At 48.6% G+C, this 22,350-nt stretch overlaps 1 protein-coding gene across 1 annotated transcript in view; it reads right to left on the reverse strand.

Moving 5' to 3' along the window:
* The window catches only part of TBCD (tubulin folding cofactor D), a 181,426-nt gene that overhangs the window by 49,246 nt on the left and 109,830 nt on the right, over window positions 1-22,350 (reverse strand). The window contains exons 15-19 of the mRNA XM_007456808.1: window positions 20,694-20,751; window positions 16,088-16,117; window positions 11,774-11,859; window positions 5,149-5,229; window positions 262-335 (exon numbers count right to left, since the gene is read on the reverse strand). Of these exons, the coding sequence (XP_007456870.1) occupies window positions 262-335; window positions 5,149-5,229; window positions 11,774-11,859; window positions 16,088-16,117; window positions 20,694-20,751 (329 nt within the window). The remainder of the gene's footprint in view (window positions 1-261; window positions 336-5,148; window positions 5,230-11,773; window positions 11,860-16,087; window positions 16,118-20,693; window positions 20,752-22,350) is intronic.

Below are 22,350 nucleotides of genomic sequence, written 5' to 3' on the forward strand. Positions count from 1 at the left end.
TGCTGGGATGGCGCAGGAATCCTGTGGCTCCTGGGGACACACACACCTCAGTTGGTCACAGCCCTGCGCTCCCAGAGGCCATGGCACCTGGTTTGTATTCTGTCCCTGATGAAGCACAGACCAGTTCTTCAAAGCCTTCTCAGCAAGAGAGAAACCCCCAGGCCTCGGAATCAGTGAAGGGGCCTCTGGGGCTTCCTGCTGCATGTTTGTGCATGTGTCCGTGGTGCACATGCATGTGCAAGTGTGAGGAGGAGCGCCTACCATGACGGGTGCTGTGCTCGGGTGCTCGCTGAGCCAGGTTCCGCAGTGCCTTGGCCGACAGCTCCCTGATGGCCCTGGGGGGCGAGGCAGAGAACACTATTAGTCCTTCATTTCGAGGATTCTGGCTTTATTCAATTATAGAGAGGACAGTGCACGGGAGCTGTCAAATGGCCACTTAGTCAAACACTATGAAAACAAACACAAACTAACAAGCAAGTAAGAACCTCTGCTCATAACAAATGAGGGAGAGAGACTTCACCAAGAGGAGGCACTACATGCAAGTCCCTGTCAGGACACAGCTGCCATCTGCACGGCACTGGATGGCACAGTATGTCTCCAACCTCCTGCACCCCAAGGGACGCAGAGGACGCAAGTACTGGGGAGCCTGTGAAACCACCACTGGGAAGATCAAGGGCTAAATGAGGGAAGCTCGTGAGGCTCAAGCTAATAAACAGGAGGCATACATCACATCAGTGCAAACATTTCCAATCAACGCACATTTGTTATATTCTCAACACACAGAACAGAAGGACGACCCCAGGACGGGTTAATGAAGCCGAGTTCCCTCCTGAACCTGCCAGGGGCCAGACAGGTCTGATCAAACCTTGAGGGCGACTTGTGAAGCTGACACCCTCCCCCACGCCCCCCCAGCCCCGTCCCGGCACTAAAAGTCAGGAAGGCACTGCCAAGAGCTCCAGACAGAACAGGAAGTAGTCATTTCCTTAAAATAATAATTAGGAGGACTACAGAACAAGACAGAACATGATAACGATATTAAAGAAGAAACATGCAAAAGGGGGCATCTGCAGTTTGATCATTATACGTTCCAAGTACACAAGCACCAGAGAGAAGCACTTGGAGGATGAAAGTGGATGCTGGGGCAGGAGAGCCTTCCCCTCCTGTGTATGCCCGGGCCTCTCGATGCCCCCAGACCAGCTTAGGGGTCTGCTTCCAACAGAAGACAGCCAGCTCTTCAAGGCAGGGAGGTCTCATGTGCTAAGAGCCCATTCAGGAAGCCACTTCTGAAGGCTGAGTGATCAGGTCTCAGAGCAGATAAAGGCCCACAGCTGCCAAGGAGGTAGCTATTCTAACAGGCTTAGTTACACTTATCCTCAAATTAGTGCACTTTGAGGATAAGCTTTCTGTATTTAAAAATATTATATTTACCATCTAAATGACAGACCTCAAACTATAAAACTCGTAGAAGAAAACAAAGGGGAAAAGCTTCATGACATTAGATTTGGCAATGTTTTCTTGGATGTAACACCAAAAGCACAGGCAAAAGTAAAACTATATACACTGATAATAGGTAAACTGGTCTACGTTAAAATTTTAAACTTCTGCATATCAAAGGATACAATCAACAGAGTGAAAAGGGAACCTACAGAATGGGAGGAAATATTTGCAAATCATGTATCTGATAAGGGACTAACATCCAGAATATTTAAAGAACTCTCACAACCCAACAACAACAACGAAAACCAAGTAACTGCATTTTAAAATGGGCAAAGGACTTGAACTATTTCTCCAAATATGATATACAAATAGCCAACAAGTCACTAATCATTAGGGAAATGCAAATCAAAACCACAATGAAATACCATCTCACACCCCACACCCATTAAGATCGATACTATTTAAAAAAAAAAAAGAAAGAAAGAAAGAAAATAACAAGTACTGGTGAGGATTTGCAGAAATTAGAATCCTTGTGCATTGCTGGTGGGAATGTTAAATGGTACAGCCATTATGAAAAACAGTATGGCTTCTGAGATTAAAAACAGAATTACTATTTAAGCTTACAATCCCACTTCTGGGTATATACCCAAAAAACTGAAAGCAGGGTCTCGAAGAGATATTTATACACCCATATTCACAGCAGCATTACTCACAATAGCTAAAATGTGGAAGCAACCCAAGTATCCATGGACGGATGAATGGATAAAGAAGATGTGACATGTATATACAATCGAATATTGTTCAGCCTTAAAAAGGAAGGAAATTCTGACACATGCTACAATACAGATGAACCTTGGAGGTCAGTATGTTGAGTGGAATCAGCGAGTCACAGAAGGACAAATCCTATAGGATTCCATATGAGATTCCTAGAGGAGTTACATTCAGAGACAGACAGGAGAATGGGGGCTGCCAAGGGGAGGGAGAGTCGATGATTAACCGGGACAGAGTTTCAGTTTTGCAAGATGAAAAGTTGGTTGTACAGAAAGGGGAATGTACTTAGCTGAACTCTACATTAAAAATGATTAAGATAAATATTACATGTATTTTACCACAGTCAAAAAATTTTAATTATGTTTATTTTGATACATAAATTATTTGGGGTGAGTATCTCTAAGTATCAGAAAAATTTTTTAATTCTATTGAATTATAGTTGATTTACAATGTGTTAATTTCTGTGCAGCAGAGTGACTCAGTTATACATACATATTCTTTTCCACCTTCTTTCCCATTATGGTTTATCACAGGATATTAAATATAGTTCCCTGTGCTATACTGTAGGAGCTTGTTATTTATCAGAAAATGTTTAAAAAGAAACCCAAAACAATGGATAATACTTCTCAAAAGTGTATACTATTAAAAGTATAATAGAATACCTATACTAGTGAAGGTATAAATACACCACTAAAGAATGTCTGTAAAGAATTCTCTAAGGCTCCCCATTTTCTACAAGCCATGTATTCACAGGAAATTGAAGAGACCCTATTTATGAACTTTTAGCTGATATCTCCTCATGGATGTAATCCAGGCCCAAAACAGAGAAAGGCAGAAATATCTCCAGCTCTGAAGAATCATAAGAAAATTAGGTCATAATCATGCTCTGTGAATCCCAACATTTGAGAAAATGTGAGCAGGTGTTATCGTAAGGACCTTCAAATCTGACTGCAATTTCCCCTCCATTCCGTGATTCATACATCCTGGAAACTTCAGGTTTTTAGAGCTTATACTAAACAGAGTATTTCCACAAAGAATATTTTAAATAAAATTAATAACAACAAAAAAAGAAAAAAATAGAAACCAAATAGCAAAATGACAGGTATAAATTGATAACCACTTCAGATGTGAAAGGACTGAAGCCCTCAAACAAAAGGCAGACGCTGTCAGGCTGGATGTAAAGGCGGGACCATCTGCCATCCCCCTGACACACAGACAAGGGTGCAGGACAATACTGGCTGTGAGAGGCCTCTTTTTGTAAGGCCCCAGCTTCGAATGGTTTTCACATTTTTAAAGGGTTTAAAAAGAAAAAAACAGGGGACTTCCCTGGTGGTCCAGTGGTAAAGAATTCGCCTTGCAATGCAGGGGACGTGGGTTCGATCCCTGGTCAGGGAACTAAGATCCCACATGCCAGCAGGGCAACTAAGCCCGTGCGCCACAACTACTGAGCTTGCGCACCTCAACTAGAGAGCTTGCATGCCGCAGACTACAGAGCACTCGCCCTGGAACCCGCCACAGCTACAGAGGCCGTGTGCCCTGGAGCCCGTGCATCACAATTAGAGAAGAGAAAACCTGCACACCACAACTAGAGAGAAGCCTGCGCACCAGAATGAAGAGCCCACGCCCCCCAATGAAAGATCCCACATGCCTCAGCAAAGATCCTGCGTGCCACAATTAAGACACGACACAGACAAAAATAAATTAAATAAATAAATAATAAATCTTAGGAAAGAAGAAAACAATAAAATACATGGGACAGTGACCTAAAATGTTTACCCTCTGGCCCTTTAAAGAAAAAGCTTGCCGACCCTTCAGCCATAATAATATCAAATTACACTTTAAGACAAAAAATCTAAAGTGAAACAAAAAGGGACATTTCATAACAATAAAGGGTCAATACATCTGGAAGATACAGAAGTTAGAAATGTAACTGAACCTAACCAGAGAGTCCCACCCAAAATATGTGAAGGAAGCCTGACAGAATTGAAAGAAGAAATAAACATTTCAACAACAGCTGGAGATTTCAATAGCTCAAAAGTTTAGTCTAACACCATGGATGACACAGTTGCAATTTTGGTTTTAAATGTCCTATTGACTGCAACTAACACCCACTGTAAGCTGGGGTTCCGGACGCAGAACCTGAAGAAGCTACTTGGCATTTGTGTCCCTCAGACCACGGCCTGAGCACCAGCAGCCACACCAAGCTTCCCAAGAGAAAATAAGCTGTCTTCCCAGAGGTGCTGACAGAAGCACCGATACCCACTCTGGGTTATACACTGGCCCTCCCCTTTGAAGGGACACGTTTAACTGCTGGAAATGCTAAGACACCTTGAAGCTGCTTCGTAATCACGAAAAAGCTACAGGCCTGCCTGGCTCCAGGAAGGATGGAGAAGACGGCTAAGCGGCCACATGGATCGGACTCCAGCTGGGATGCCCTGGCCGCAGAGCAGATGAGGCAGATCCCACAGCCTAAGGTCCTCGCCCTCAGGAGGCCACCCACCCTCCATGACACGGCAAAGTTTCCACACCCAGCAGACTTCACTGAGGTCTCCAGATGTAAAACTGGAGATAGACCATTAACCAACACATCAGGCATGAAGACTGGAGCTTACATTACTTCTCAGGAGTTACTTTAAAATATGAAATCTACCTAGATGGGAGGGGAGTTTGAGGAGAATGCATACATGTTTATGTATGGCTGAGTCGCTCTGCTGTGCACCTGAACTATCACAACATTGTTAATCAGCTATACTCCAATATAAAATAAAAAGTTTAAATGGTAAAATATATGTATATATGTATATAAACTGAAAAAAAAATCTACAATTAGACAATATACTCAAGGCTTACGAGCTCAATTTAATCTCTCCTTTGGGAAAAAATAAGAATTCTTATTTGACAGATAAGCTAATTAGGCAAACACAAAAACACAAAACCTACCCATCCCAATGGTTTATCTTCATGGTAACCAGGTGGTCTATCATTGGTTGTGTGTATTCAGGAAAGCCGGCAATAAACGTGCTGGAAAAAACAATATTCAGAGATGATGAGAATGTGGAGGAACAGGAACTCACACACTACTTATGAGCACGTAAAATGGTACGACTCCTTTCAAAAACAGTTCGGCAGTTTCTTATAAATATACAGAAATCCCCTTATAAGTATGTATCCAAAAGAAATAAAGATACATACATCCACAAAAAGACTTCTAAACAAATGTTTAAGCAGCTTCATTCATCGGAGCCCAAAACACCCTAAATGTCTATAACAGATGGACTAACATAAACTGCAGAACAGCCACAGACTCAAGACAGCTCAGCAACAAAGAGAAACAAGCTACCAACACACACAACAAGCATGACTCTCAGAAACCACTGCGCTGAGAGAAAGGAGCCAGGCATAGGGGTCCATCCTTTCTGACTCCACTCGTGTGACATTCTACAAAAGGCACTAGCGAGCTACGGGCGGCTCCCGGAGCCGAGGTGCTGAGCCCTCCATATCTCAGTGACGGCGCTGGTCACCCAGGTGTGCGTGCTGCCAGCACTCCCTGAACTGTGTGCTTCATACGAGGACAGCTGATGGAGCATAATTATGCCTTAAAAGTAAGAGTTTCATCTCCTGAAAATACCACAGGAGAATTAAAAAAAATAATCTCCAAGTGGGACAGGCCTTTCTAATTAAGACTCAAAACCCAGAAGCCAAAAAAGAAGAGACTGGTACATTCACACACTCAACCAAAAGAGAAAAATGCTATCAGGAAAAACACACCATAAACAAAATCAAAAATATCTGCAACTGCTATCACAAACAAGAGCCTTCTGTATAATGGAATTCTTCTAAATCAATAAGAAAATGCCATCACCTAGTAGAAAAATCATTAAAGTTTACAGAAAAGAAAGAAGATGCAGCTCAAACATTCAGCCTCATTCAATGGGAAATGGAAAGGAAACTTGTCCATCTGTCAAACTGCCAAAGTCAGAGGGGTTGACAGCTGCTGCTGGAAGGCTCTAGAAGCGTACAGAGACACTGCTGGGGACAGCGTCTTGGCACAGCCTCTAGAGACAGCAATTGGCACTGGCCAGGAAATTGAAAATGTAATGCCCTTTGGTCTAGCAATTCCACTTCTGTTAATTCACTCAGATATAAGCACACAGGTGAGAAGTGATGTATACAAGAATATTCACTTCACATCGTTTATAACAGCAAAAGACTGGACAGAAGCCAATGGCCAGGAAGGGAGATCTACAGGTCACACTCCATGTCCAGATATGGAAGGCTCTCCAAGACGCAGGACGTCACAGGCAGCGTACGGTGTATGCGTTCTGCTGTATTGTAACAGGACACACAGAGGTGCCTCCTTACTGCTAAGAGCTCATCCTTATTACCACAGGCAGACCTCGTTTTACTGCGCTTCACAGATGCTGCATATTTTACAAATTGATGATTTGGGGCAACACTGCATCGAGCATGTCGGCACCATTTTCCAGCAGCATTTGCTCGCTTTGTGTCTGTGTCACATTCTGGTAATTTTTGCAACATTTCAAACTTTTTCGATATTATTATTGTATGTGTTATGGTGATATGTGAACAGTGATCTCTCATGTTACTACTGTGACTCGCTGAAAGCTCAGATGATGGTTAGCACTGCTGAGCAATAAAGCATTTTTAAATTAAGGCATGTACATTGTTTTTTTAGACATAATGCTATACTGCACACAAAACAGACTACAGTACAGTGTTAAGATAACTCTCATACGCACTGGGAAACCAAAATATTCGTGCAACTCACTTTAATGTGATACTCGCTTTATTACGGTGGTCTGGCCCCGAACCCACAATATCCCCAAGGTGTGCCTGTACTTGACCAAGCCTCTGAAGATGAGCACTTCAGGGGTTCCAACCTTGTGCACTGTGTGCCACTGCTCAGCGTGGACAGAAGGAAGGCATGATATGAACCAAATCTCTCTAGAAGACACAAGGAACTGGGGCCAACAGGGACCCCCAGGGTAGAACCAGGTGCCTGGAAGGAGAGGTGAGATACACTGGTTTTCCCTAAATACCCCCTGCACCTTCTGAATTTTATACCACGAACATGTATCACTTATTCCAAAATATGCACTTTTATACTTCATGCCTCTAAAACACCCAACTGCTTACAAATATTGTCTGAACCTGCCACACCATCCACATAACCCCATCATGGACCTGACCACCACCCACGTGTTACACGGAGGCTGAGAGACAGAGCGGATGGCACAGAAGGCCAAGAAGGGAGAATCAGGATTTTACCCAAATCCTGTGAGGGCACACTGCATGAGCACAGCATGAACAGGGGCGCTGGGTGGGCATGCGTGTGCTACAAGGTGTGAGATCTGAGAGAGTCGAGGAAAATCTTTGCTCTGGGCGTGACAGGAAGAAAAGCAGAGGCTTCACCAGCAGCGAGGTGGACTGAGAGCCCCCCTAAAGATGATGAAACCGCTTGAGAGAGAGTCAGAAGAAGAAAACAGAAAAGTGAGGACAGCAGAGAAGCTGTTGAAGCTGTCAGAAATGGAGGCAAGACACAATTCCTGGCCCCACATAACCTACAGGCCCCTGGCCCACCCAACAGATAGGCCCACCCCAGGCCAGCATCCTGAGCTTCCAGAGACGCAGGCAGAGAAAACAGTGGCCTCAAAGAAAAAAAACTACACAGAGGTCAGCCACCTGAGTTCTAGTCCAAGCTTTGGCACCAACTAGCGGCTGACCTTGGAGAAGATGCACGGCCGGCACTGCCAGCCCAGGCATCGCTCAGCACTTACTGAGCACTCAGTCTGCACAGCGGCTAGGTGCAAACCAAGAGGGGCGTCCACCACAGGGTAGAAGACTGGGGGAGGTGAGCCAAGGAGGATGCATGGCCTGCTGGGGGCCGGGAGGCAGGGTGGTGGTGTGACAAAGAGAAAGCGCTCCGTTCTGCACTCAGACAAGTGACGGGGGTGGGGTCGTGGAGGCTCTGCAAGTGTACAGGACAGTGAGAGCTGGGCTACGGTGACAGCTGACCGGACAAGCAAAGTGAACGTTTGAGGGCTGTTAGGGATGCAAGAGTGACAGAACTAGGTCACCAACCGGACGTGGGGAATGAGAGAAGGAGAAGCAAAACTGAGTTGATGATGTGGATGGCATGCTGTTCACCGAGTTAGGAAATAAGAGAGAAAGTTCACTCTGAGGTTTCCTTAGTTTGAAGAACTCATGGGACAGGAACGTGCAAAATGACTGGAAAGCAAACTACTAGAAAGCAAAATGTGACAAAATGCTTCTCTAAAAGGATGCACAGTGTTGTGGTGCCAGCAATCTGTTAAGGAAATTTACAATTGCAAGAAGACAAACCAATAAAAATTGCTCAAGACTGCTCGTTAAGTCACAACAGAAAACAGCTGGGCAAACAGAAGAACCACCCATATGCACACATCCAAAGCCAAGGGGCTCGGACGACCACCAGCTGGTGAGAGGGAGACAAGCTGCAGTCCACACGGTGGACCGCTACTGAGCAGCATGGATGAACAATGACATACAGTGACAGGAGCCCACATGCCACGGGACTGTCCTACAAGTTCTAGAAAAGGTCAACTCCAGTGACAGAAGGCAGCTCAGAGGCTGTCAGGGCCAGGGCATGAGGGAACTTTCTGGAGCAACAGAAACATTCCCTGTGTTGACTGCAGCAGTGGTTACACATCTGCCAAAACCCACATTTTAAATTAGTGAATTTTACTGTATGTAAATCATATGTAATGAAATAGGAGAACAAAAATAAAGCTAATTTTTAACAAAGGGTTTTGTCTTAGGAATACACAGGACGCTGAAAGAACAAGCCACGGACCAGGAGAAAACATCTGCAGATCATGGACCTGAGAAAGGATTTGTATCCAGAGCATAGGAAGAATTCTCAGAGTCTCAGTAATAAGAAAACAACCAACCCAATAGATAAACAGGCAAAAGATTTGTCCAATAAGCCCGTGAAAAGATGCTCAACGTCATTAGTTGTTAGGAAAACACAAATTAATGAGCTCCTCCTGCACATCCATCAGAATGGCTACGATTAAAAACACTGACCACACCAAGGGCTAGCAAGGACAGGGTAAAATGATGCAGCCACTCTGGAAAGCCACCTGGCAGTTTCTTAAAACAATCAGGATCCAGCCACTTCACTCCCAGGTGTTTAACCAGATAAAGGAAAGCACCTGCCCACAGACAGACATGCACACGAAGGTGATCGAAGCCCTAACCTGGAAACCCCTAGATGTCCCTCACAGGGGAAAACGTGGTTCATCACATGAGGGAACTAGGAACGCGTGGGCACTCACGCAGGGAGGACACATCCAAGAGAGCAGGCAGAGCGCAGGCGGCCAGAACAGCACCCAGAGCCCACACCACACAACTCCATTCACCCAACGACCCAGAGTGACAGGAACAGACCGGTGCCTGGAGAAGGGGCGCCCAGAAATCCTGTGGAGACGGGTCTCTATCTGCACTGTGGTGACAAAGCTCTGTGCCCGTCAACACTGATCAGAACCTACATGTTAAATACGTGCAACTTCCTGTGTGTCACCAGCACCGTGACAAAGCTCTGAGGCAAAAGCAGAGGTAAGACGATGCTGGTCGCCCCCACCTGATGGTCTTCATCCACATGTTTCAATTCCCATCCGTGTGTCGCACACTCCCGTCTCCAGGAGAATAATCCGCACATCGGCCCATGCGTCCACTCAGATGTGCTGTGAGCCCCACGTGTTCAGTGAATCTGAGCTCCGGACCTTCCCCAAAACCCACAGGCGTTTTCTCCCTCATGGTGCACCCCAACACCTCCACTCTCCTGACCACACCCACTCTCGCCAGAGGACCCAACCCTGTGCCCTAGCTGTCCCCTGACCATGTCTCACACCTTGTGAGGGGCCCTGACCACCCTCTGATCATCCCCTACCTTGTAAGGGGGCCCTGTCTCCTTGCTTCCAGTTACCAAAACGCAGTCACAGTGGTATATTCAAAATGCAGATCTGACCATCAAACCTGGTTCCCTGACCTCAGGACAACCCAAGGCCCCACTTTGGCTCAGAAGCCCCACCACCCCAGGCTGACTCTGGACCCTTCCCTGCAGGGCTGTCCCCTACCCCACACCAGGCTCCCTGGGCACAGTTCCCTCTGCCACGTGCCCCCCTTCCCTCTGCCCTGCCGTCCAGGCTGACAGCAGGACCCTGGGTGTCGGCCCGGCCTTGGGGCAAGGGAAGAGCTCCCCCAAGCGCCCTGTGGTGATGGGGTACAGCCACAGACCCTGTTCCCCATGACTGCTGGACCCCTCCTCACAGACTGCCTCTCATCCACAGAAGTGTGCAGAACCCTCTGTGGAAGACAGACCCTGAGCCAGCCCATCTACGAAGACCTCAACCACAAGAAAAGCATGCCAAGGCCAAAAACTACAAGTTCTTTTACCCATGAAACTCAGGCAAAGGTAAGAGATTCCCCATGTAAAATATATGTTCAAATATTAACAATCAAAGGAAACAGAATTAAAATAGGAAAGAATTGATAAGGCACAGAAGACCATTAAATGTTGAGGAAAGGTGGAAAGGATGCTAAAAAATACAGTGTGTTTGGTCAAAGATTGTTTCTGGGAAGGAGGCCAAATGCCACATTAAAAAAAAATCTGTCCATGCTGGTTATGGAGAAATGTAGTTTCTGCATGGTCTGCACAGCAGGGGTATTAGGGAATCTACCCATAAGACCCACACTAGTTAACAATTTTAAAAAGCACTGGCGTGTTTCCTCTCCCAATTTAAGGCAAATAAGTCACTTCATAAAATCATGCCCGTCTTGTATTAGTGTTGCAATGAGTTAACTAAGACATGTGGACTCACTGCCCCACTACTTACTTACTTAAATTAAGTTTTGATGTGATTTCTGCAAACCACAGTTAGGGATGTTAAATATTTATTCCTTGACCTGATTTCTCAAATGCCTCTTTCTTACTCATCTCATAAACAGGCTAGAGATAACTTCAACTTGGGAAACACTACTTTATTGAAACAGAAAAAGAAGGACAGTCACTACGAATCTAAGAATTCATTCTGAGAAACTCCCCAGTGGAGCAGCGGCCATATAGAAAGCAATGCACAGTTTTGGCTTGTGGCTATTCTCTGTAAAAGACCAAGCTCTCAAGGAAACCGCTAGTGAAACAGGCAGGTTTAAGAGAAAAATAATCACCACAGCACTGTTCTTGAAACTCTTAGTACCTCTTTAAAAAATGAGCACCCTTCTCAGGACCAGATCCTGCACTCCCCTTCTCCAGGCCACCCCTGACCTGCTACTGTCCCTTTGGATTCATTTGCATTTTGCAAAGTTTTATGTAAAAAGAATCATACACTATGCACTCTGTCCAATCAATCTGAAACAAAAGTTTCAGAAGTTTTCAATTCCTTTTTTAACTTTCCACACATAAATTTACTCTTAGTGGACCTTCCAGGCTGAAGAAACCAAATGGTGGAAACCGATCTGTGACTCAAAGAAATCATTATATTTTATGATGACTATTAAAACTTACCTTATAACCAGGAAACAGTTAGATCTGTTACCAACAGTAAAGTAGTCAGCTGTGGTCAAAATATCAATCCCATGAGGGAAAGTGCCCTAATGAAAAAATAAAGTGGAAAAAAAAGACAAAAATTATTTTATTGAGTAAAGGCATTTTCAAAGTTTGATAATCATATGCACATATGTTACTTTTATGAACAAAGAAGCATGATATAAACTGAAAGCTAAAACTACACACCACTTAACCGAAATCAACCAAGGACTTCCAAGTCAGGTCACTTTACTAACTGCCTCTCCAAGGCTGGACACTGTGCTAAAATTATTTGAACCACTTAAAATTTTTTTTTCCTAACAATTCAAGCATTTCAACTGTGAAATGTTGTAAGAGCCCTTTCTTTAAACCACACACCATAAAAAGACATCAGGTTTCAGCAGAATTAAAGCTTCCGATTTCATTCAACCCGTGCCCCGGTGGCCAGAAGGACCCCAGAGTCCCCTCAGAAGGGCTGGCACCTACCTGCCTGGGCTATGAATCCTGGACAAGAGCCCATCCCCCATGGCTGGCAGGAGAATGAACAAGACAACGACTGGGAGGTCCCACGTGGGGGCCTGACAGCTGACACCCAGGACCAGACTCTGAAACAGGGGGTTGGGGAGTTGGGGACAGCCCCCGTTAACACACCCAGGGACACACTCCCAGCCTAGGTCCAGGCCCCGCCCCGAAGTCTGCAAGTTTTTACTGATACCACTCTCTGGTAACAATACTTGAAAATCTGAAAACAAGACAAATAGGTTTTTTTTTTTTTGGCTGCGTTGGGTCTTCGTTGCTGCGTGTGGGCTTTCTCTAGCTGCGGCGAGCAGGGGCCACTCTTCATTGTGGTGCACGGGTTTCTCATTGCGGTAGGTTCTCTTGTTGCGGAGCATGGTCCCTAGAGTGTGTAGGCTCAATAGTTGTGGCGCGTGGGCTATAGGGCACATGGGCTTCAGTAGCTGTGGCTCGCGGGCTGTAGAGCGCAGGCTCAGGAGTTGTGGCGCACGGGTTTAGCTGCTCCACGGCATGTGGGATCTTCCCAGACCAGGACTCAAACCCTTGTTCCCTGCATTGGCAGGCAGATTCTTAACCTCTGCGCCACCAGGGAAGTCCCCAAATAGTTTTCTAAAAGGACATAAATGACAAACTTTCGACCAAGGAGTGAATGCCTTGCTGTCACCAACCATAGGAGGGTGTGGTGAGGCCTGGGTCCCCAGAGCCCTTCCCCACTCTGAGCAAGCCGTAGACTAGGGACCCACTGACTGCCTACCTCCCACACCGTCTCGAGGGAGCCCCACACATGAAGAACTTGGGATCCGACTCCAAATTGTCAACGGACCCCAGCGTGTTCGTCACGGACACAATGTCAGGATCAGAGGTTTGGTTCCCAAGCAAACCTAAAAGCCAATCAGTCTCCCGACACAGCTCAGTGCAGGGGATGGCCCCCCACCACCCAAGAGGCAACCGCACGCCGGGCTGACTCCTGCTGGACTCCAGTCCACCCCAGACCAGCCTGAGGCCGAGTCAGATAAAGGCCACTGTGGCTGCAGGAGGAGGTGGTGCCCTCTGCTCCACCACCCAAGCCTGCCGCCCCTGGGGTGTCAGATGCCTCCTGACACCCCAAGATCTTCTTGGTCTGGCCACTGCATACCGAAGTGTCACACCTCTGTCCAGACAGCTCATCCCTGCAAGGAGGGACAGAACGGACAGAGGGGGCTGTGTTCCAGCAAATCCCTCCCAAGGTTTCTCTGGGAGCCGGGAGTGGAGACTCAGGACCCCTCGCTCAGGCCTGAGTCCCCGGTGGGCAGAGGTGAGCCTGGACAGAGAGATGGGCGCCCCCACCAAATTCCTCCTGCAAATTCCCCCGTCGCTGAAGGTGGCCAAAGACAGGGTCTGTGCTCGCACCCAGGAGCCCGGAGGACATCCCGCCCCAGGGCCGTGGACAAACGCGCCCCCTGCTGCCCCTCACTTGCGCTCCATGCCCTCAGCAAGTCCACCACACATGGCTGCTAAGAGCCTCGCCCCCTGTCTGGGAACGCATGCACCCTCTCCACACTCCCCTCCCGCGCCCCCATTTCCTTCGGCAGGTTCACATCCTTCTCCTCCTCGCTCCCGTCAAGCTGCAGGAGGACGCCACTGAGTGCAGGCCCACAGTACGCACCTCTCACATCAGCATGGCTTCCCCTGGACTGCGCAGGCCGGTTTTACCATAAACACCAGTGCACGGGGAGACAAGGAGGGTAAGGGCACAAGGACCCTAGCTGCTCACCTTCATTCCCTGATGGACCCCCCAACCTGAGTGGCCCCCACGCTCCGACTGCGCAGGGAGCAGTACTGCCCAGCTCCTGACCGACCTGGTGTCTTCTGGAACCTGGGGCTCTGCCGACAGGGGTGCCGTGGGGGCTGGAGGTGGGCGGGAGACACCTCTTCTCCTGGGCTCTGACTTTCAGGGTACCCAGTCTCCCCTGGCTCAGCCTCCAGCAGTTCCCTTCTTGATCACAGCCCCTGCCCTCCTCTGCAGGCCCGGATCTTGGCCTGCGGGCCCCTCGACAACCCCACATTTCTCCCTGTCAGCCTCCCTTGTCCTGCGGGCAGCACTTGCTGCCCTGACACAGCGAAGCCTGTCGCCGCCAGAGGTTGGCATCTCGGTCTAGTGACCTGCTTTCTTCTAAGTTTTCAGGGCTCCAGGTATTCAGGACTAAGGGACACCCAAGGATACTGGGTCTCAGTCACCTCCCAGCCACGGAAGAAAGGCTGTGACCTTACTGGGCTCCTTCCACAGACAAGCACACCCGCAGAGTGAGGCAACACCCCAACAATTTCAAGGTAGCACGAATTCAAGTTCAAGATGAGTGATTTGGTTCCCTCTGTCTTTGGCAATGACTGTGGAATCCGAGACTTCGTTTGGACCCATCTTGGCATCAGTTTAGCCTTAATGTTGCATTCAGAATTGGACACCTCACCTCAAGGCCCCGGCCCCTCCCACACACATGCTCCCAGCTCACAGCACAGGCTGCAGAACCTCCAGCTAAGCCTCCCTCCTCTCCACCCCTTGGCTGCTCTGTCGCCTTTGATGGAAGGTCAGCAGGTCAGCCGCCCTCCACAGACCTGGTCCACCCTGAAGCCCCGCTGGCTCCTCTCTCTGCTCCACCCTGAGTGCTGGGGGACCCCTCGCCAACACCCAGGCCATGTGGACGGAGGCGCCTCACCCAGCAGCCCACATTTCCGGGAGAACTTCCCACCGTGCCCCAAACGACACCCCTGTGGAAGCCACAGCTGCAGCATCACCCCATCTCCCTGGCCTTTGGCGGCCCAGGAAGGGCGAGTGGACCCAGCACTGGGAACGCAGGCCCCGGTTCAACAGCAAGGCCGGCCCCGCTGTGGGAACCCTGACAGACTCGAGGGCATCCAAGGGGACAGTCCCTGCACGCATGCTTTCTCACAGACGTCCAGGCAGGAGTCTCGGAATCCCGTGTTTGTCCAAGCCTTCCCTCTTGTGCACGCCCACCTCTCCCGCCCTCCCACCTGCTGAGCAGCCACTCTGCGTGGGCTCCCCTTGGTCCTGCAGCCTGACCTCTGCCCCTCAAGGCCCGTCACCGCTTGTCCCCAGTATCACCTGCTGATCCCCAGGCCCACAATGCACTCACCTCCAGCCCAGATCCCTCTCCTGGAGCCCTTCTGAGCATAGCTCAGACCTCTCTCCTGGGCTCCCCTGGCCATGGGAAACTGACCCTTGAGACAGCTCATTTGCTGCCAGACTGGCCACGTGTCCCAGGGTGGTCATCGTCACAAACAGTATGAATGACTTGGGGATAAAGGCCACACCTCCCAGCCCAGGCTGACCGCAATAAGAGGTTCAGGGCCGGGGGCACGATGTCAAGTCAGGAGGGGCCATGGGGCGGCTGGCAGGCAGAAGCTGGCTCCTTCCACACGTGGGACAGGCAGGGGTCACGTCTCTGCCCCTGTCCTGCCAGGCTCCTCTGCCCACACCCCTCCAGCGCCCACAGGCAACTGCTAACATCAGAAGGTCCCCGCAATGCACAAGGCACTGATTTCTGACGTGTGTGAAAATTACTTACACATTCAAGTTTCCTGTAAAACAACAACTAATTGTTTAAAACTTGTGTCAACACTCACCTGAGTCACATTATGAGTGAATGTGTGACCGGAAGTCACAGTGTGAAGTACTCGCTTATTCTAGGTAAATTCTTTACCCACATTTGTAGCTTTACTGTTTCTACTTCTACAGCTACAGCAAGTTTTAGGAATGAAGATTTTTGAAAATAGCCATACCTGTCTTCCCACGTTCTCCTGGAAAGCAGCCTAGGAAGAGAAGCACAAACACAGCAGTGAGTTAGGTGTGCACTCGCTGGGCATGAGTGATGGACGCACAGCAAATCCAGTGCAGGACAAATGAGCCATGACTGTTTTTTAAATAAAGATCCTCACTGCTGGCCACTCAGAGCCTCAGGGGTGGTTTACCTTTCTGATTTTACATCCTGGTGTGCTTTAAAACCATGATTTAAGAATTCAAGTTTATAAAATCAGCTTAGCAGCCCAATGCTGAGCTTCACACCAAAGCCTAATTCAAGGTCTTAGATACAAAAATAAGAATACAGTCATGGGCTTCCCTGGTGGCGCAGTGGTTGAGTGGTTGCACCTGCCGATGCAGGGGACACAGGTTGGTGCCCCGGTCCGGGAAGATCCCACATGCCGCAGAGTGGCTGGGCCTGTGAGCCATGGCCACTGGGCCTGCGCGTCCGGAGCCTGTGCTGCGCAACGGGAGAGGCCACGGCAGTGAGAGGCCCGCATATGCAAAAAAAAAAAAAAAAAAGAACAGAGTCATATCTGTTTGGTTAACTAAAAGCCCAAAACACAAATCATTTTCCTGGGGATGTGTGAGGACATCTCACGGGACAGTGACCCTGCGTGCCGGGTCTCCCCATGCTGCCTTCCCCAGGACCTGCCACTGACACGCTCCACGTCCTGCTCATAGGCCCAGAGCTGGGCTGTTCACAAGGTCAAAACATTACCTTAGAATGAGGCATCCTTAGGTGGACCTTCTTGCCACCAGCTAGCAAACGCCCAAGGCGTGCAGCTGCACACAATGCAACCTCATCGCCACGCGCCATCCACCAGAGAGACAGGTCAGAGGGCAGAGGGCAGGTGGCTGGTGGCTTCAGGGAGCACCTGGGAGGGGTGACCCTGCCTGCAGAGGCAGCCCCAATGCCTGAGGCAGGAGCTTCCTGGAAATGAGGTCGTAACCTCTAGGACTTTCATTTCAGCTACAACTTCATCATCCCCTGCGGGGCGCTGGGAGGAGCACATGCAGTTGTGCACAAGGAATCAAGACAACGGAACACAAAGACCCCCACGTGATGTTTAAATGTGCACCTGACACCTCTGGCAGGTAACAGAGAAAACCAGAAACTTGGTCGTCTCCAAGACCTCGCACTTGGTGGCCCTGGGGAGGCACAGCTGGACTGGCACTTCCCCACGGGCCCTCATGCAGCTTTCACACTGGGAGCAGGGAGACTCGACTTTTGCTATGTACCATTTTGCACCTTTTGCAATAAATTCATTAAAGAAAATTTTAAAGCAAAAATGAAACCAACCAAAAGGCAATGGAAAAAAGATACAATGCCAATTTACGTAACATGCAATATTTAGGAACACATTTACTATTCTGGTGACGTCATTTAAAAGGTAAAAAATAATACGAGATTTACATGAAAAAGCACAAGTCCTAAAATGGTGACACAATGTTGAAAAAAAAGAAATGGGAGGAATGGCTCTACCCAGTATTAGGGTTACTAGAGAGCCATGGAAACCCAGACAAAAAGACAGACACAGATCGATGGGACAGAACAGAGAAAATCTTTAGGGTCGAGAGCTAAGCAACGAATTCTCAGATTCTCATACTTGACACCAGAAACATGACCCATAAAAGAAAAAACTGGTAGGCTGGATCTCATCAAAATTAAAAAAAACTCTTGTTCTCGTGAAAGACCTTGTAAAGAGGATGAGCAGACAACCCACAGACTGGAAGGAAGAACCTACAAACCACTCGCCCAAGAAAGAAAAGACTCCTAAACTCAACAGTAAAAACAAACAACCCCGTGAAAAAAGGGGCAGAAGACTTTGCTGGGGCTCAGGGCAGGCCACCCAAGCCACATATTGATATTTTGAATTAAAGTTACTTGAGAAACGGCCAGTGGGAGAAAAATGATATTAAAAACACTCTGACTGTGAAAGCAGGAATAAATCTCCCATGTGAAGGTACCCTCCCCATTCCAGGAGGAGAGAAAGCGTCCTCATCACCAGTTAGGGAAATAAACCTTGTCACTTCTTCATGAGCCTCTTTGTTAAATCTTCACAAATAACTGTTTCTTTGTCTGAAAATGATATAGAAACAGCCTGCTTTGGTCACTTTGTGGGTCCCATTTTTATGAGACCTCCGTGTATACGAACCTTGTTTCTTTTTCTCCTGTTAATCTGTCTCGTGTCAATTTAATTACTAGACCAGCCAAAATCCACCAAGAAGGACTGGTGTGGGGGGAGGAATTTCCCCCTCCCCAACAACTTAAACAGACACGTCACCAAAGAGGATACAGGTGGTAAATATCACATGAAAACTTGCTCAACATCGCTAGCATCGCCATCAGAGAAATGCAAGTTAAAGCCACAATCAGCTATCATCACACACCTAATCAGAGTAACTAACGCAAAAATAATGACAACACCAAATGCTGGTGAGGCCATAGAAAAACTGATCACTGACAGAATGATGGAGGGAAGGTACAATGGTGCAGCCCCTCTGGAAAACAGCAGGGCCCTTTCTCACAGAACTAACCATGCAACTACCATATGACCCCAAAATTGAATTCCTGGGATTTATCCCAGAGAAAGAGAAATTGTGTTCACGCAAAAACCTGTCCATGAATGTTTACAGCAGCTTAATTCTTAATGGTCCCAAACCAGAAACAACCCAGAGACCCTACAATACATGAACAATTCAGGCAGCTGTGGCACAGCTGGCCAGGGGACGTGACTCGGCCAGGGAGGGGCAGGAAGGAGGGGCTGCCAGTACTGCCACAGCCTGGATGGACCCTGGGAATCATGCTGCAGGAAAGGCAGTCCCAAAGGTCACACCATGTGAGTCCACATATATCACATCAAAAAATAATACAGGGTTTAGTACTAAACATCCAATTCGGCGTCCAATGAAAAAGACTGGGACTCGTAGCTACACCCAGGCTTCAAGGACATCTAAGGTCAAGAGAAGTGCGGCTCCCTGGCCCCATTCCCTCCTCCCGAACCTGCTGCCAGAAGCCGGTGGCCGCTGGGGAGACACATCTGGGGGCCTGCTGGGCACTTTCTAACATGTACAACAACTAGCATTGAACAACCACTTAATGGGACATCTTTTCACAAATTCATAAATATATTCACCGTGATTAACCGGGTGGGCCTCCAGTCTGTCACTCTCAGCGACACCCAAGTATGACGGGAAGGCCATCCTCCCAGGGCTGCTGGTGGTGGTGAGAGCCTCCCGGCACCTGACAACCCGGAGAGGTGGTGCCCCCAGGGCACAGGACGGAGAGAGAAGACAGCTCACCACCCTCACTGAGCTCCCACCTCCCGGGAGCTGGGGAAAGAGGCCCAAGGTTGCTGGGGGGGTTCCCAGGGAGAGCACAAAACGTGAGCACAAACAGGAGCCAAAAAGGACGAAACACGTCTTCACGAGGAAGCAGCTTTGCAGTGAGAGAAATTTCATCCCCAATTATTAGGGACTTGATCCTGACATTTTCAAATGAGCTTCGAACAAAAGCACCTTTCACTGCCTTAGCCTTGCACCACTAGGTAAGCAGGGGTCACTTAGGTGGTGTTTAAATGCAAAGAATTTCTGCTGATTTTAAAGGATTTTAATTTTAACTTGAAAAAAAAATTATTTCTGTTGTTTTATTCCACCTCTTCCCTAGGGTAAAAGTATCAGTGCTTTGATTTTATTACTGCTTCCCAAAATTAGCTCTTAGGTTCCAATAAACAGAAAAGAAAATACAAAAGAAAATATAAATATAATTTTTTTTTTTTAGGCCACACTGTGCTGCTTGTGGGATCTTAGTTCCCTGACCAGGGATGGAACCCCCGGGCCCCCTGCAGTGGAAGCACGGAGTCCTAACCACTGGACCACCAGGGAATTCCCCAAAAGGTAATTTTTAAGGACAGATTTAACAAACGATTCTTACTGTATTTCAATGAGTCTTACAATTACTGCCTGAGGGTAAATATCAGGGGACAAATGTGGAGACTTCTCAAAGAATCACCAGCCTTCCTACTGATGCTCAAGACAAAAGAAGAGAAACTGCAGGACACAGGTGAGGTCCTGAGCTTTCCTGGGAAACTTTTTCTTGAAACCCAAAAGTTTCAAGGACCCCATGTAATTCAGGGAACAGAGAGCAGGCAGGCCATCAGGAGCTGCAAGGGAGCAGGGGGCTCTGTGACCTGATGGAGCCCCTGCCTCTGAGGACAGAGGCTGCGCTTCTGTGTCACCCCACCAACCAGAAGGCGAGGCTGCAATGCGGATCCCTGGCCAGACACTCACTCGTCAGACAGCAGCACCCACTGTGCACACTTGCCCACTCCTGAGCTGTGGACCCTCCAGGCCCCCTCTCCATCCCCACCTGGACAGGGGCAACCCATCCTGACCCACCCTCCACAGGCTATAGCCCACTCCTCGTCTGGGACCCAGAGGGAGTGGAAGCCACCCTCCATGGGCCCCCGTCCCCTGGGCATCCCTCCAGCTTCACAAGCCGGTGACCACAGCCTCTCCGGGGAGCCGGTCACAGGTCAGAGCCACCCACACCCTCAAGAAAAGGAACAGGACAGGAAAACTTACAGAGGCTGCTCTCCTGCAGTTTACATCTCGGTCAAACACAGCAGCGATCACCAGTGCACTGTGAGACAAAGGGAAGGCGATTAATGAAAGGGAATCTGCACAGACGCCTGGGACGCTGACCCCATAGTCTCCCTCCTCCACATGCCCACAAGCCCGTCTGTGGCTCGGGGGCCTTGGCTAAAGAGACGCTCATGGGGCAGCGAGGGTGGCCAACCCCAACTTCATGAGAGCCAGCAGAAGTCACAGGGAGGGTGGCCTCGTGTACGGGCCTCACGGGGCAGGACGAGGACGGCAGGGTGGGGCAGGATGACAGGTACAAACAGAGAAATGCGTGGGCAACCAGAGGGGCCCAGGAGGCCAGCAGGAACGATGAGCCCTGCATCTCCCCAGAAACTGTAGGCAAGCACAGAAAGCAGCTCTGATGGTCCTACCCCCAGAAGCCAAACCACGACCGAGCTCCACAAGAAAGAAGCCCCCAGGCTCACACTGTCCACCAGCTTCACTGAAACCTCCCTTCACTATGTGATCACCCTCAACCATCGGGGACAAACCAGAAGGTACTTAAGTGCCCAGTTGGCTTTGGCAACAACAGAAAACAAAGTGGGAACAAAGTGCTGTTTCTAAGTGTGACTTGTAAATTTGCATCTCCTATCAGCCCACAGAGGAAATGTTTGAAAAAGGGTTATTCAGACACACAGAGATCACCTGAAAGGGGTGCTGCCCTCCTACCCGACAGCCATTCTGTTTGGTACTGAAGTTGTAGAACCCAACCCTACAAATCTGTCAAAACCCACAGAACTGTTCACGACAAAGAGCGAATTTTCCTGAATGCAAATTAAAAAGAAACTATAGGAAGTGGGGTCCTGCAACAGCAGAGGAAATGTGCCTGCATTACACAGAGACACTACACTCAATGGATGGGGAGGACACACAGGAACTCTCTCCTCCGGGGTGGGTGTGTTTCTCACAGGGGAGGGTTAGCAGTTCTGAAACAACTGCATGTGGATGCCGCAGAGGAGGGAGCCAGGATGAAGAGGCACTGCTCACAGGAGGCCAGGGGACCCGGCGCTGGGCTGGAATCGCAGGTGTCCACGCAGTTGGCCAGGCCGGAGGTGCAAAGGATACACTGTGGGAATGGGAGTGGAATCCAGGTCCTGGATTCTAAATACTACTCTCCACTATGAGGAACACAGACTCCTGGAGGTGGCTGACTCCAGGGCTGGGTTGAGGGAAAAAGAAAAGCCTGGGGCATCCTGTCATGCTAGAAATTGAGAAACCATTAAAAACAAAGGCACAAGGGGGCAGGGAACACAGGGCACAGAAGCCAACCTGAAATTGCTCCCGACAGCCAAAGGCAGAGCAATCTGAGCAACAAAATAACCAAGAGTGTGCTAGAAGATAACCCATGGTCCACACTGACATAAGTAAACAAAGGAGCAAAGAGCAGAGGAGACGTGTTTTCCTATGAAAGAACCACCATCGCTAGCCTAGCGCAGTACCTGATGGCTGCTGGGTGTGAAAACTGGATAGTTACATAGTCTCAAAGTACCCCCAAAATGTTTATTATTTATTTAAAAAAAACAGTCACTTTACAGACTTCAACTGGCACAGTGAGTTTGGGAAGCACCCCAAATGGGACACCAAGAGGGCAGGCACA

This window comes from Lipotes vexillifer, unplaced genomic scaffold (genome assembly GCF_000442215.2).
Source record: "Lipotes vexillifer unplaced genomic scaffold, Lipotes_vexillifer_v1.1 scaffold299, whole genome shotgun sequence".
NCBI classification, from domain to species: domain Eukaryota; kingdom Metazoa; phylum Chordata; class Mammalia; order Artiodactyla; family Lipotidae; genus Lipotes; species Lipotes vexillifer.